This window comes from Theropithecus gelada, chromosome 6, assembly GCF_003255815.1.
Source record: "Theropithecus gelada isolate Dixy chromosome 6, Tgel_1.0, whole genome shotgun sequence".
NCBI classification, from domain to species: Eukaryota; Metazoa; Chordata; class Mammalia; order Primates; family Cercopithecidae; genus Theropithecus; species Theropithecus gelada.
The window spans coordinates 137,016,255-137,031,484 of record NC_037673.1 but is presented as its reverse complement, the minus strand read 5'-3'; the positions used below and the strand labels follow the sequence as shown (position 1 = coordinate 137,031,484).

At 44.6% G+C, this 15,230-nt stretch overlaps 1 protein-coding gene across 1 annotated transcript; it reads right to left on the bottom strand.

The window, feature by feature from the left end:
• Window positions 1-303: 303 nt before the first annotated feature.
• On the bottom strand, window positions 304-15,218 carry IK (IK cytokine). Its single transcript, XM_025387240.1, has 20 exons — window positions 15,138-15,218; window positions 14,560-14,626; window positions 11,266-11,358; window positions 10,924-11,004; window positions 9,932-10,099; window positions 9,038-9,152; window positions 8,500-8,570; window positions 8,359-8,405; window positions 7,104-7,267; window positions 5,438-5,546; window positions 4,332-4,371; window positions 3,944-4,169; window positions 3,775-3,793; window positions 2,949-3,027; window positions 2,589-2,669; window positions 1,978-2,035; window positions 1,079-1,167; window positions 777-885; window positions 571-605; window positions 304-482 (listed from the first exon to the last, which is right to left on the bottom strand). Exons 1-20 carry the CDS (start codon window positions 15,151-15,153, stop codon window positions 455-457), a joined length of 1,695 nt encoding a protein of 564 aa, XP_025243025.1. The 5' UTR covers window positions 15,154-15,218; the 3' UTR covers window positions 304-454.
• Between the last annotated feature and the right edge of the window lie 12 nt (window positions 15,219-15,230).

The following is a 15,230-nucleotide window of genomic DNA, read 5'->3' as shown; positions in this document are numbered from 1 at the left end:
GGCTGACTGCAGGATCCAGGAAATCTTTGTCCAGGGACTAGGCCTGAAGATGGGCCTGAATGAGTCTTACATTTGAAACCAATCATCCTTACATTCCTCTATCCACCTCTTGCCCATCAGTGAGGATCATTATTCCCTTCTCTACTGGGCACACTGGCTAGAAAGCATCCTTCATGTCTAGCAATCTAGAACCACAGCTCAGGAAAGGACTGATGGCTTTCTGCATGTGATTCTATGTAACCAGTGGAATTAGTGTTCTTGGTGCTTCAAGGGCACTGGAGGGGGCATGCTCAACAGAGAAGCTAGCAAGTTAACCAATTTTAATGGAACCAAGTAATTACACAATAAAATTTTATATTCATCCACCAAAAAATATCTTGCAACCTTTGGAAATTGTAGAAAGAAAACAGTGGGAAGCATATCCTTGTGGAGGGTCTCCGGTTGTAACTGGTGATTAGTATTTTGGTCTTTTGACTTCAACCCTGCAATGAAAGGAGAAATGGGTCAGCATAAGATCAATACACTAAGCAATTCCCACCAGTCCCCCAGAGGAAGAATAATGCCGCTCACCCATCAGCTTCCATCTTCTTCCTCTTCTCAATGATCTGCAAAAGGAACAGGATAGTCTATCACCAAGCTGCCCATCTAAGCTCACCTGAGGCCCAAGGCTGACCTCTCATTTCCATGGCTCTCCAGCCCCTTGCCTGTTCCTGAATCTGTAGGCTAATGTCTTCTCCCAGCTGAAACCCTCCCACCCAAGGGACCATCCTACTTACTGCACTAATCTTCTTCCACTGGCGATCAAGCTCTGCTTTGTCATTGGTTTCCTTGAAGCGCCTGGTTTTCCGCCCTTCAGACATTTTGATACCATACTGGAATGCAGCCCTGAAAAAAAGCACAGTTGGCAAAGAATGCATCAGAGACTGCATAGCAGTGGCGAGGTTTTCCCAGGGTCCTGTGGGCAAAGAACTTAATTGGGAATATCTCAGCCAGACCATACCCTCTAACCTTATGTGCACTATTCCACCAAATCCCCACACCCCTCCTCACACCTTGCCCATATTCAGTACCGACTCACTTGGGCAAAGCCTCTTTGTTGTTCATATACTCGCTGTATTCTTCCTGGGTATCAAAGTCCCAACGGCCTAAGGGCCCCTTCTTGTTACCCTGTTGCAGGACAGAATGGGGGGATGGGGAAGGAAGAGATGTCAGTGGAAATGGAATTTCAGCCCTTGATTGAAGCCAGACTCTCCCATAATCCCAGGTTCCACAATTCATAAATCATACCCTGATATGTAATAATAAATGCCTATTACATACTATGTGACAGGCATTATTCTGTACACTAAATGCATTATCTCATTTAATTCTCATTAAAAAATCTATGAAGAGGGAACTACACTTCTCTCCATTTCCTGATGAGGAAATTGAGGCATAAACAGTAAAAGAACTTGGCAAGTTCACAAAACTAATAAATGGTAGAGGCAGGATTAAACAAGGCTCCAAGATTAAACTATGCTATTTCAATACAAAGAACTCAGGGGACGAATAGAGATTTCTTCACTATTAGTGGCATTAGTGGTTTTTTCTTTTTAATTTTGCTTAAGACTTAGAGGAAAACTTCAATCCCGGCTAGAATAAAATTTAGTTATTTTCCAAAGACTGCAATTTTTTTCTGCCCTTTCTACTTATGCATTGATGCTTGCTTACTGCCTACCATGGGAATCAAAGCGTGGCACTTTGCTATAGGAAATAAAAAATAGATTTTTGACCCTATGTCATTTGATCTTGTGCAAAGACTCTGAAATAGTTAAGCTGCTCATGACCCTCAATGCTGCTGTTTCTACTGCTGCAACTAGAGGAGGGTGGAGCCCAGTAAATGAGACAGATTTTTTAGGAGTGGGGAAGGAGATATATGTAAAAAAATATAATAATAATAACTACCCAAAGGCGCCCACCATCCTTCTAACTACATACCTGGTCCATTTTGCTATAATCCACCTCCTCATCACTATCCACAGCCATGTCATCCATCCTAAGGAGAAGCAAGAGTTAAACAGTTAAACACCCTGACCCTATGCTTCATCTGGAAACCTACCCGACTAAGAGGCTATCTGCATAGGAATGACCACCCCCTTGACCTCCCACTCAAAGCCTAATAAAGTAGTTCATCCAAGTAAGAAGTAGCCTTGGGCCAGGTGCAGTGGCTCACTCCTGTAATCCCCACACTTTCGGAGGCTGAGGCAGGCAGATTACTTGAGGTCAGGAGTTCAAGACCAGCCTGGCCAACATGGTGAAACTGCATCTCTACTAAAAATACAAAAACTAGCCAGGTGTGGTGATGCATGCCTATAATCCCAGCTACTTGGGAGGATGCGGCAGGAGAATTGCTTGAACCCAGGAGGTGGTGGTTGCAGTGAGCTGGATTACGCCATTGCATTCCAGCCTGGGCAACAGAGTGAGACTCTGTCTCAAAAAAAAAAAAAAAAAAAAAAAGTAGCCCTGGAACTTAGCAAATCAAATTTCCATTTCACCCCCAACTTGTTCCCCAATCATCCAGCCTCCTTCCTTAACCAGGTTTCACATACGTGGCTGGGTAGCACTCTGCATAACTGTTGGACATGCCAAAGAAATCTCCCAGCTGCTTTTTGTCTTCTGGTTTCTTCAGCATATGCTATGTTAAAGAAAACACTAGACAGGATTCCACCTATTGCTGTAAAGCTTCAGCGAGGAGGGACCAAGGGCTAGAAGCCCCAACATGAAAATTCTGAGAGGGCTGTGAGCTGTTACGGGTGCTCTGGGAAGGAACAAGGGATGGTTTCATTCTGTCAAAATTCAGCATAAAAGGGGAGGAGTGGGGCAGGGTAGGACGGAGCAGGCAGGCAGAGGGGGTTGGAGTAAACAGATCAGTTCTCTGGAACCCAGGAACACATTAAAATAAAGGATATGATTCTGTGCCTTCCCAGCCAGTAGACCCAGCAAACTTTTCATTGATGGACTTGATCAACTCCTTGGCAGACCCAGGTCCTAGGAGAAAAAGAGAACTCTGCCCAGACCTTGAACTGAGGCTCTCACAACCTCCTCCCCACAACACACTTAAGAAACATTTTTTTTTTTTTTTTTTGAGACAGAGTCTCGCTCTGTCGCCCAGGCTGGAGTGTAGTGGTACGATCTTCACTGACTGCAAGCTCCGCCTCCTGGGTTTATGCCATTCTCCTGCCTCATCCTTCCGTGTAGCTGGGACTACAGGCGCCCGCCACCACGCCCGGCTAATTTTTGTATTTTTAGTAGAGACGGGGTTTCACCGTGTTAGCCAAGATGGTCTTGATCTCCTGACCTCGTGATCCGCCCGTCTCGGCCCCCCAGTGCTGGGATTACAGGCGTGAGCCACCGCGCCCGGCCTAAGAAACATTTTTTAAGGCATAGAACCCGTTTGTCTGACAAAGTCTTAAACAAACTCCAATAAATAATGAGTTACTCTGGTTGAGATTAGGGTAGGGTATCCAGAACATTCCATACTTGACCTCTACCTCACCTCCTCAGAACCCCAGGGCCACAGGAATTATATCTAAGACCAAATATGCCCTGCCATGGCCCAGGAAGGTGGAGGGAACTCCACCTATTCCATAAAGCAAGACACCGTTCTTAGGAGAACCCAGAACCAGGAAGTCCCCAAATCCTACCGTTGCCAGCTCTGAGCCCTAGGTCAGACTCTCAGCCCAGGGGAAAGCAGGACTGCTAGAGCAACCGTGAGATGCTGTGGATACAACTCACCTTTGTCAACATCCATGGGCTGGAAAGAACACAAAATGTAAGGTTAGTGTTACCATGAGAGATTCGTACTCATCCCTCCCTCAAGTTTGAATCAGTTCCTTACCCAACCTTGCTCACATTTCCAGAGAGGGGCAACTCCATCATCTGGTACTAAGGGCCCACATCTCACCTCATCATCTACTTTTGGCTTCTCAAAGTAGCTGTGTCTCTTCTTTTCCTCTTCTCTCTCCCGGTCCCGCTCTCGCTCTCGTTCTCGATCTCGTTCTCGCTCTCGCTCTCGGTCACGGTCTCTGTCTCTCTCCCGATCACGCTCCCGTTCCCGATATCTCTCCCGCTCCTTGTCCCGCGGTGTCTTGGTTGTGGAGGGTACGTAATCCCCAATATCTTCAAAAATACTGGGAAAATGGAGATCACTAGCTGGCCAAATTCACACACACAGCTTCACTTCCCCTGACCATTTCTCCAGATTCTCATGTCAATGCCTCCCTAAAATGCCAGATGCAAGAAATGCAGAGACCCCCTCCCTCTGATCAGATGCCAGGGGCTAGGATACATACTTCATGTCAGCCTCAGGAGGTTTCTTCTCTTCTAGCTTCCCTGAAATTTAAAGAGGGGAGTCAGGAACATACTCCTCAGTTAATTTCCACTGAACTTCACCATCCTCTCCAGCTCTTAATGCCCTTTTAAACATCTTCTGTTTAAAATGTGGGTCAAGGCTGAGTGCGCTGGCTCACGCCTGTAATCCTAGCACTTCGGGAGGCTGAGGCGAATCTTGAACTTGGGGTCAGGAGTTCAAGACCAGCCTGGCTAATATGGTGAAACCCCATCTCTAATAAAAGTACAAAAAAATTAGCCAGGTGTGATGGCAGGCACCTGTAATCCCAGCTACTCAAGAGGCTGAGGCAGGAGAATTGCTTAAACCCAGGAGGCAGAGGTTGCAGCGAGTCAAGATGGCATCACTGCACTCCAGCCTGGGCAACAGAACGAGACTCATCTCAAAATAAATAAATAAATATAATAAAAATAAGGCCAGGAGCAGTGGCTCATGCCTGTAATCCCAGGACTCTGGGAGGCCGATGTGGGCAGATCACGAGGTCAGGAGTTCGAGGCCAGCCAGGCCAATATGGTGAAACCCCATCTCTACTAAAAATAAAAAAATTAGCCAGGCATGGCGACGCGTGCTTATAGTCCCAGCTACTTGGGAGGCTGAGGCAGAAGAGTCACTTGAACCCAGGAGGCAGAGGTTGCAGTGAGCCGAGATTACACCACTGTACTCCAGCCTGGGTGACAGAGCAAGACTCTGTCTCAAAAATAAATAAATAAAATAAAATAAAATGTGGGTCAAGTGTTAGAGCCTTTTTAGAATTTGTCTAGGTTTTCTGGTTTTCACCAAAATATATCTTTAAAAAAATAAATAAATAAATGGGACATAAGCTACCCACTCTCCATCCCTCATGCTTCAGACCTGACCATTGCTTCTTAGGTAGATTAAGGAGACAGAACCTGGCTGTAACTGTCTCCTTGCCAATGCTCCAGTACTCCCATTTTTCTCTGCTTCCCAGGAGCCTCTCAATATTCTGGAGACAGAAAGCTCCAGGAGACCTTGGTTTTACCACCAAATGCCCTCTGTAGGTAAGGTTTCTCTCTCTAACCCTCCAGGTACCTTTATCCTTCTTCTTAAGCTTCTTGTTACGGGTTCCCTGCCTCAGGTATGAAAGGATCTGGGTAAGCTTGCTAATGACAATGTCATTTGTGGTCAGTGTGGTCTGGGCCTGAAAATAGCAAGAAACAAGAATGTTAAACCACTGAGCAGGAATCTCTTCATTTATTCATTCATTCACTTAACAAACTAAAGACTGAATTACAATACAGTAGGTGAAGGGACGGAAAGGAAGTGCTGTGAAAGGATATTTCAGAGAGATAAAACAGCCCTGCACAAAAGTCCTGCATCAAAAGTGAATCAAGAACATTCAAGAAAGGAGTCTAGAACATTCTAGAAAGGCCAGATGTTGCAGAGGCTCACAGGTACGGTAAAGATTTTGCTCTTTATCCTAAGAATGAGATACCACTAAAAGCTGCTAAACTGTAGTGAGACAAAAATTTACATTTTATTTATTTATTTGGAGACAGTCTTACTCTGTCACCCAGGCTAGAATGCAGTGGCACAATCTTGGCTCACTGCAACCTCTATCTTCTGGGTTCAAGCAATTCTCATGCCTCAGCCTTCCGAGTAACCGGGATGACAGGCACATGCCCCCAGGCCTGGCTAATTTGTAGTAGAGATGGGGTTTTACAATGTTGGCCCGGCTGGTCTTGAACTCCTAACCTCAAGTGATCCTCACGCCTCAGCCTCCCAAAGTGCTGGGATTACAGGCGTGAGCCACTGCACCCAGCCAAACTGTATATTTTAGAAGGGTAGGGGAGGTAGGGGTAGTTAATAGGTAACAAAAAAGAAAGAATGAATAAGGCCTACTATATGATAGCACAACAGGGTGACTATAGGCAGGAATAATTACACATTATAAAACAACTGAAAGAGTATAAATGGACTGTTTGTAACATAAAAGATAAAATGTTTAAGGGGATGGATACCCCATTTTCCATGATGTGATTATTATGCATTATATGCCTGTATCAAAACATCTCATGTACCTCATAAATATACCTATAATATACCCACAAAAATGTTTTAAAAAAATTCTTTTTAAAGGATGAATTATATGGCATGTGAAGAACACCTCAATAAAAAGATAAAATAACAAATCAGAGTGGAAGTGCGGAAACCAATTAAAGTGGAAGTGAAGTGCGGAAACCAATTAGAAGCCTTCCTAATAGTTCCAGAGGCCTGGTGCAGTGGCTCATGCCTGTAATCCCAGCACTTTGGGAGGCCAAGACGGATGGATCACTTAAGGTGAGGAACCGCCTACTCAACATGGTAAAACCCAGTCTCTACTAAAAATGAAATTAGCCAGGTGTGGTGATGAATGCCTGTAGTCTCAGCTACTTGGAAGGCTGCGGCAGGAGAATTGCTTGAACCTGGGAAGCAGAGGTTGCAGTGAGCCGAGATAGCACCACTGCACTCCATCCTGGGTGACAGAGTGAGAACTGGTCTCAAAAAAAAAAATAGTAATAGTTCTAGCAAATGATTATAGCTTAGACTGGAATGTTATTGGTGAAGAAGTAGAAAAGTGAATGGATTCAGCTGAGATTTAAGAGGTAAAAGTGAACAGGACTTGGTGACACGGTGGATGAGGGACATGGGGCAGAGGCCAGGCTGATTCCCAGGCTTGAGGCTCACATGATAGGCTCTTAGGATTCCATTCACTCACCTCCATGGTGGGGCAATCAGCCTTGCTGCGGATAAGAGTGGTGGGGATATCTGTGTCAGCATATTCATCATCCAGGTCTACCACATAGGCCATGCGGCCTGGCAGGAACAACTCATTCCGCTCATATGCTTTGCTCTTAAAAAGCATTCGGTAAACATTGCGGCCTACAATAAGAAGAGCAGCAAGTAGCCAAGATCTACAAGAACAGCTGTCACTTATGTGCTTACTCTGTGCTAGCCACCATGCCAAGTGCTATGCAAGCTTTGTTTCACTTAATCTTTACAACAGCCCTGTGAAGTGGACATCATTATCCTTTTTACCGATAAGAATACTATGGCTGAGATTTAAGTAATTTACCTAAAGTCATGTATCTACTAAGTAATGGAGCAAAGAATGGAACCAGGCAGTGTAACTCCAAAGCCTGGGCTCTTGTCCACTCTTCTACATTGCCTCTTCAAGGGCACTATGCACCTATATTGTATTAAGTCTTGAGGAAGAAGGATGAAGTTTAAGGTAATATTGATGATGATGGAAAAAACAGCTATACTACCTGCTCAATATGATAGGCATGTTATAGATTTCATTTTTCTTCATCCCTACAATAGTCATGTGGTAAATAATAACCCGAGTTTTACAGATGAACAAACAGAAAGCAAAGTCAGTTGCCTAACATCATACACTTAATGCGGTTTCATCATCAAGGTTTAAACTCAGGTCTCTCCGATTCCAAATTTTGAACTTTTAATCACTAACCATGTTACTTCTTTTAATTCATAAGCCCCAAACTGAAAAATCTTTCAATGTACCTGAGGAGACATAAATGACAATATGAAATAATTAAGTCTATGTCTGAGTCCTATTAGAGTATTTTATGGGAGTTAGTTGTTTTGGGGCCAAGAAAGACTCTTACAGCTCTTTGGAAGGTCAAGGCAGGAGGATCACTTGAGCCCAGGAGTTTGAGACCGGCCTGGGCAATATACAGAGAGCCCCATCTCTGCAAAAAATAAAAATTAGCTAGGTATGGTGGCACATGCCTGTGGTGCCAGCTACACAAGAGGCTGAGTCCAGGAGGTCAAGGCTGCAGAGAGCCATGATCACACCACTGCACTCCAGCCTGGGCAATTAAGTGAAACCCTGTCTCAAAAAGAAAGAGAAAAGGAGGTTGGGGGAAAGGAGAAGCATATCCTTCCCAGAGCATTAAATTCCCTACATTTCACCTACAATGCAGAGTCACTAGTATAGAAACTGTACTCACCCAGACGTGTTTTAAATTCAATTTTATTTTCAGGATCCTCATCTTTCCTGAAAAGACAAAAAAGTTTTATTTTTGCCAAATGTGCTCCAACTTTAAGTCCCACCTTTCTAAACTCTCAACCCTTCTGTAATATTTACTTACTTGGTTTCTTTCTGGGGCTTTTCCATCAGTTCCTCTTCCTCTTTCTCTTTGCTGGCAATCTCAGCTCGTACCTAACAGGAAAGCAAGCAGCGTTAGGACATTCAATCACTTTATATATTTATTGAACATCCACTACACCACACTGTACCAGGAACTAAGAATATAATACTAAACATGACAGATATTGTTCTTACCCTAATGGAGCTTACAGCGGATGAGACAGACAAATTAAACAATTTCAACAAAGTGCAATAATTGCTGTGGTAAGTGAAACAGAAGGGCTATGCAAAGGTACAGGAAGTGGGAGGTGAAGGGAGGCACTTAACCACACCTGGGTGATCAGGGAAGGCTTCTCCAAGGAAATAAAATTTGGCCTGATACTTGAAGGATAAGTAGCAATCAGCTTTTCAGAGGGCCCACCTTTAGCCCTTCTTCTACTCAGTCTGAACTCTCAGGAATCTCCCTCCTCATCTTGCCAGACCCATACAAGAGCATTCAGCACGATAGTATGACTCCCCACTTGACCACCAGAACTCACCTTTTGAAGCAGAGCAAAATCCAAGCCTTTTACCAAATGGGTGTGTTCCATGTCACCACCCAAGAATTTGGACTCCTGGATCAACTGTCTTCTCTTCTCTGCAGCTGATTTGTCCCTGTATAATGAAAGAGGCCACATAAGAACAGTACTGGCCAGGCGTGGTGGCTCACGCCTGTAATCCCAGCACTTTGGGAGGTCAAGGCGGGCAGATCACAAGGTCAGGAGTTTGAGACCAGCCTGGCCGAAATGGTGAAACCCTGTCTCTACTAAAAATACAAAACTTAGCCGGGCATGGTGGTGGGCATCTGTAGTCCAGCCGGCTACTTGGGTGGCTGAGGCAAGAGAATCGCCTGAACATGGGAGGTGGAAGCTGCAGTGAGTTGAGATCGCGCCACTGCACTCCAGCCTGGGCAACAAGAGCAAGACTCCATCTCCCAAAAATAAAAATAAAAAAGTGAGGGGGGGCAGGTGCAGAGGCTCACACCTGGAATCCCAGCACTTTGGGAGGCCGAAGCGGGGGGATCACGAGGTCAGGAGATCGAGACCAGCCTGGCTAATACGGTGAAACCTTGTCTCTACTAAAAATACAAAAAATTAGCCAGGCGTGGTGGCAGGCGCCTGTAGTCCCACCTACTCGGAAGACTGAGGCAGGAGAATGGCATGAACCTGGGAGGCGGAGCTTGCAGTGAGCCGAGATCGCATCACTGCACTCCAGCCTGGGTGACAAAGCAAGACTCCACCTCAAAAAAAAAAGAACAGTCATTTGTGGGTGGCAAGTGCTTCCGAAATCGCTTATTATAGGCTACAGAGCAGGAAAGTAAGAGGAAGAGTTCACATTGTATTTGCATACTCTGGCATGCTGAGGGAACCATGCCCTGGTCCCTCAGTACTCACGCCTCAGCAGTGGGGCCAACAGCCCTGTAGTTAGCTGTGGTGCTGATAAGCTCGGTTTCTTCATAATCTTTGTTCACTCCATCTCTACGTTCCTTGGCACGATCCCGGTACTTCTCTGCTAGCTCTCTCTCTCTCTCAATTTCTTGTTGGCGTAGCTTGGCATAATAACTATGACCAGAGAAAGGCAAATGTGTAAAGTTCATCAGCTGCTACCTCAAGGTCAACAGAACTGTTCCTGCTTGCTTCCCTACATCTCCATCCTACTCTCTATGGAGAAAAGCTCATGTCTGTCCTGATAGAACTGCTGGCCACCTCTTCATAGTTACTCAAAAATCAGAACTATGCCTTCTTCCAGTTTATATACTTTTCCAGTGGCAACTTGGGACACCCCATCTGTCACTTCAGAACTTTTTAATACCACCCAACTCTACTAATTCTCTACAGATATAAGACTTTTCCACACAAAAATCAGAAAATCTTCTGAATTTTTACCACCACCTAATTTCAGCTGAAAAGAACGCATTATTTGCTGGTCCACCCTCAGAATAAAGGAAAAGCCAAGTACCAAGTCCAGAAACTTTTGTATCACGTAAATAACGATGATGATATAATGATGATGATGGCAGTCAAGATTTATTGGGTGGTTACCATATGCCAGGCATTGGTGCTAAATGCCTACATGTACTTTCACAGCTGATCCTCATGACATCCTGATAAAAGTTATTATTGCTACTATATCTCCATTCTATCCATGGATTAGAGAGGCTAAGCAAATGCCTAGGTTATCCACCAAGAAACTAGTGAAGATGAGATTAAAATATAGATAGGCCTATTCCAAAGCCCTCTATTGCCCTCTAAGTATCACCATGCTTCATTAAGAAAATAGAGAGCCTCAAGACAAAATCTTAGTTTCTGGCCTCACAATTAGCCCCTACTTCTTTCCCCTAAACACTGTCTATCCTAAAATCTAAAACCTTTCACCCTTTCTTCACCTTTTCTTTTTCCTCCTTCGTGCAGCTGGGTCTTCATCCTCATTGTACTCCCTTGGCATCCTAGAACAGACGAGAAATTCACTGATAGCAAAATATTGCCACAGCCCCAGAAACCCCAAGAAGTCTCCTTGAGGATTTTTAGAAAGACTTAGAATACTGACCAAAGTAACAGTTTCAATCAAGCAGAAATCCATATCAGTATTTGTAGGTGGGCAGTTCTCAAACTTTAGAGAGCAGCATAAATACCTGAGGGACTATTAAAAGTCATTCTACTTCAGTAGAAAGAAACAGGAAGGAGCAAGAAAAAGGCTGGGAGACAGGCTGGATCACGGAAAGACTTACTCATGGTGACGTGACTTAGAAGGTGGTGCAGAGGTAGGTGCAGCCCTGGGGGTCATGAGAAGTTTCCTGAAGTCTTCATTGGTGAGTTTTGATCTAGAAGGAAAGGCAAAGATTTTAAATATTAGGACTCAGTAAGAAATGAAAAAGGAACACGTAAAAATCATGATTAAATTAACAGAAATCAGGGAAATACAAATCAAAACAAAGATATGACACTTTTTTTTTTTGAGATGGAGTCTCGCTCTGTCACCCATATTGGCCAGGCTGGTCTTGAACTCCTGACCTTATGATCCGCCCACCTTGGCCTCCCAAAGTGCTGGGATTATAGGGATGAGCCACAGCACCCAGCTTTTTTTTTTTTTTTTTTTTTAAGACAGAGTCTCCCTCTGCTGCCCTGGCTAGAGTGCAGTGGCATGATCTTAGCCCACTACAACCTCTGCCTCCTGGTTCAAGTGATTCTCCTGCCTCAGCCTCACAAGTAGCTGGGATTACAGGTGCCTGCCAACACACCCAGCTAATTTTTGTATTTTTATTAGAGGTGGGGTTTCACCATGTTGGCCAGGCTGGTCTCAAACTCCTGACCTCAGGTGATCTGCCCACCTCGGCCTCCCAAAGTGCTGGGATTATAGATGTGAGCCATCGCGCCCGACCAGATATGCCACTTTTAATGCATCAGAGTGTTAACTACTAAAAAGTTTGATAAATCAAGTGTGAGTGAGAATTTGGGAGGGGGATACTCTCATATAATGCTGATGAGAATGTAAACCAGTATAACCAATTTGGAGGGCAATTTCGCAGTATTTGTTAAAATTTAAGAATATATCTCCTACGAGTCAGCAACTCCATTTATTTATATTTCGCCAGGCCAATTACTGACATATGTATATAAGAAGGCCTGTAAAGGAAATTCAACTATAGCCTTGAAAATAATCAGTCTGGCCGGGTGCAGTGGCTCACGCCTATAATCCCCGCACTTTGGGAGGCTGAGGCGGGAGGATCACCCGAGGTCAGGAGTTCGAGACCAGCATGGCCAATACGGTGAAACCCCGTCTCTACTAAAAATACAAAAAAATTAGCTGGGCATGGTGGTGGGTGCCTGTAATCCTAGCTACTCGGGAGACTGAGGCAGGAGAATCACTTGAACCTGGGAGGCGGAGGTTGCAGTGAGCCAAGATCAAGGTATTACACTCCAGCCTGGGCAAAAACAGCAAGACTCTGTCTCAAAAAAATAAAAAAAAGAAAAGAATCAGTCTGAAACAGACTAAGTGTTTATTAGCTGGAGACTAACTAAACCATGATGGTGTTTCCCAAAGAGGGAAAGACAGCACTAATGGTACAAGAGATTATTTTAATTGGTACACTGACAAAGACTGACTCCTCTCTTGATCAAATTAAAGTCAGACTCCTTTGAAGCTCTCTTCTGACTAGGGCTCTTCCTTGGCCTGCTGACCTCGGTTTTAAAAAGGAATTCTAAGTCAGTTCACAGAAAGTTTTCCCACTTTTGATATCCAACTCAGCTCCTCTTCTCCCACCCTTGATATCTAAGCAAGTTCCTCTTCCCCTCAAGGAAGACTTTATTGAAGACTATTGTAACAGGAGTCAAGATCATTGTAATAGAGACTGAACTTAATTCCAAATACAACAGGGACAAGTGAGAATTTATAGAAAATTACTAAAAGCAACTTGGTTAGGTATGGGGGTGGAGCAGGGGTTTATTTCCTTGCTAAAACTGTGCTCAGCAGGCCAAGGATGAATCCCGCTGAAAAATAGGACTCTTTGGGGAACCTGACTAAAGTTTAGCCAAGACAGAATGCTTGTCACTGCTATAAAAGATAATCTCAGAAACACTGAGCAGGGTTTAAAAAGAAGCAAGTTGCAAAAATGATATATACAGCCTAGTATCATTTAACTCAAATATTTTAAATCACAAAGCAATGTTGTGTTTTCCTCAGATATGCATGTATGCATATAAATGCATTTAAAAAAAGAGTAGGAGGGTCAGGCGCGGTGGCTCACGCCTGTAATCCCAGCACTTTGGGCGGCTGAGGCAGGCAGATCATTTGAGGTCAGGAGTTCGAGACCAGCCTGGCCAACATGGCGAAACCCTGTCTCTACTAATAAGACAAAAATTAGCCAAGCATGGTGGTGCACACCTGTAATCCCAGCTTCTGGGGAAACTGAGGCAGAACTGCTTGAGCCCGGGAGGCAAAGGTTGCAGTGAGCAGAAACAGTGCCATTGAACTCCAGTCTGGGCAACAGGAGGAAAAGATACACAAAAAAAGGTAACTGTGGTTACTTCTAAGAAAAGGACTGAGGCTGAGCATGGTGGCTCATGCCTGCAATCCCAGCACTTTGGGAGACCGAGGCGGGTGGATCACTTCAGGCCAGGAGTTCAAGACCAGCCTGACGAACATAGTGAAGCCCTGTCTCTACTAAAAATACAAAAAAAAAAAAAAAAGAATCAGTGTGTGGTGGCATATGCCTGTAGTCCCAGCTACTTGGGAGGCTGAGGCAGGAGAATCACTTGAACTCAGAAGGCGGAGGTTGCAGTGAGCCGAGACTGCATCACTCCACTCCAGCCTGGGCAATAGAGTGAGACTCCGTCTCAAAAAAAAAAAAAAATGGACTGGAATGGGGGACGTTATCAAAGATGATTTTACCAAACATGAATTGGGGATGTTATCAAAGATGGGCCGGGCACGGTGGCTCATGCCTGTAATCCCACCACTTTGGGAGGCAGAGACAGATGGATCACCTGAGGTCGGGATTTCAAGACCAGCCTGATCAACATGGAGAAACCCCATCTCTACTAAAAATACAAAATTAGCCGGGCGTGGTGGAACATGCCTATAATCCCAGCTACTCGGGAGACTAAGGCAGGAGAATTGCTTGAACCCGGGAGGCGGAGGTTGTGGTGAGCTGAGATCGCGCCATTGCATTCCAGCCTGAGCAACAAGAGCGAAACTCAGTCTCAAAAAAAAACAAAAAAAGATTTTACCCTTATTTCCTATGTTTTAATTTTCTATCGGAAGAAGTAATTCCTATATAATGTGTAATTACACAACACGTATTTTTAAAAAAAACAAAAAATTTAACACCTTTCCTGCAGGAATTTCCCTTCTAATACCCTTATGCACTTGGCCGGATCCAATTAAGGCTCACAGAGATAAAGGGCCAGCGGGTATAATTTTTGACCATCCTTGATGACAAGACATTCAGAATTCTTTGACCATCACCACCACCTCTCTATTCATCGCCCAACTCATTTCCATGGTCCTAGCACAAAATACTCACTGGTGGAAGGAGTGAGGATCATCCACATCGTGGCCATCGGGCGCCAAAGGGTTGGAGAACGGCTCACCTGACAAAAAGAATTGACGTTAATTTAATCAGGCTCTTATGTGTCAGTTCCTATGCAAAAATTTGAGATATAGTAGTGAACAATACAGAACAAAAGGAAGAACAGCGGCAGTGTCAACACAATGTAATAAGTGCTGAAATGGGAAACTACAAGAAGCTGTGGGAGCACAAAGCAAAGGACCCTAATCCTGCGCTGGAAGATCAGAGAAGACTTCCGGAAAATCACGTCTAAAATACTACGTAAAAGATGAATACGCGCAACCCAGATTAAGTATGGGGACAATACTGGGGGAAAGCGATCCACAGACAAAAGCTGCCCATCATCACTTGGAGTAGGAATGAGGACTGGCGCCGGAGTTCGGAGCTGTCGGCTTCATCTACGACCCTACGGCTTCGCCGGGCTCAAGCGTCACACATACACACACACACCCGGTTTAAGCTCAGAAGCTACAATAATGCGCCAAATGCCCCAAGTGCCATGGGGAAGAAATAAAGGATGGCCTGAGCCTTACTATCTCGCTCTGGCATTTTGTTATCGTTGTTTCGCTGTCACCAACAATCAAGTCTCCAACAGCAACACCGCAGCAACAAGCCCTTTCCCACAG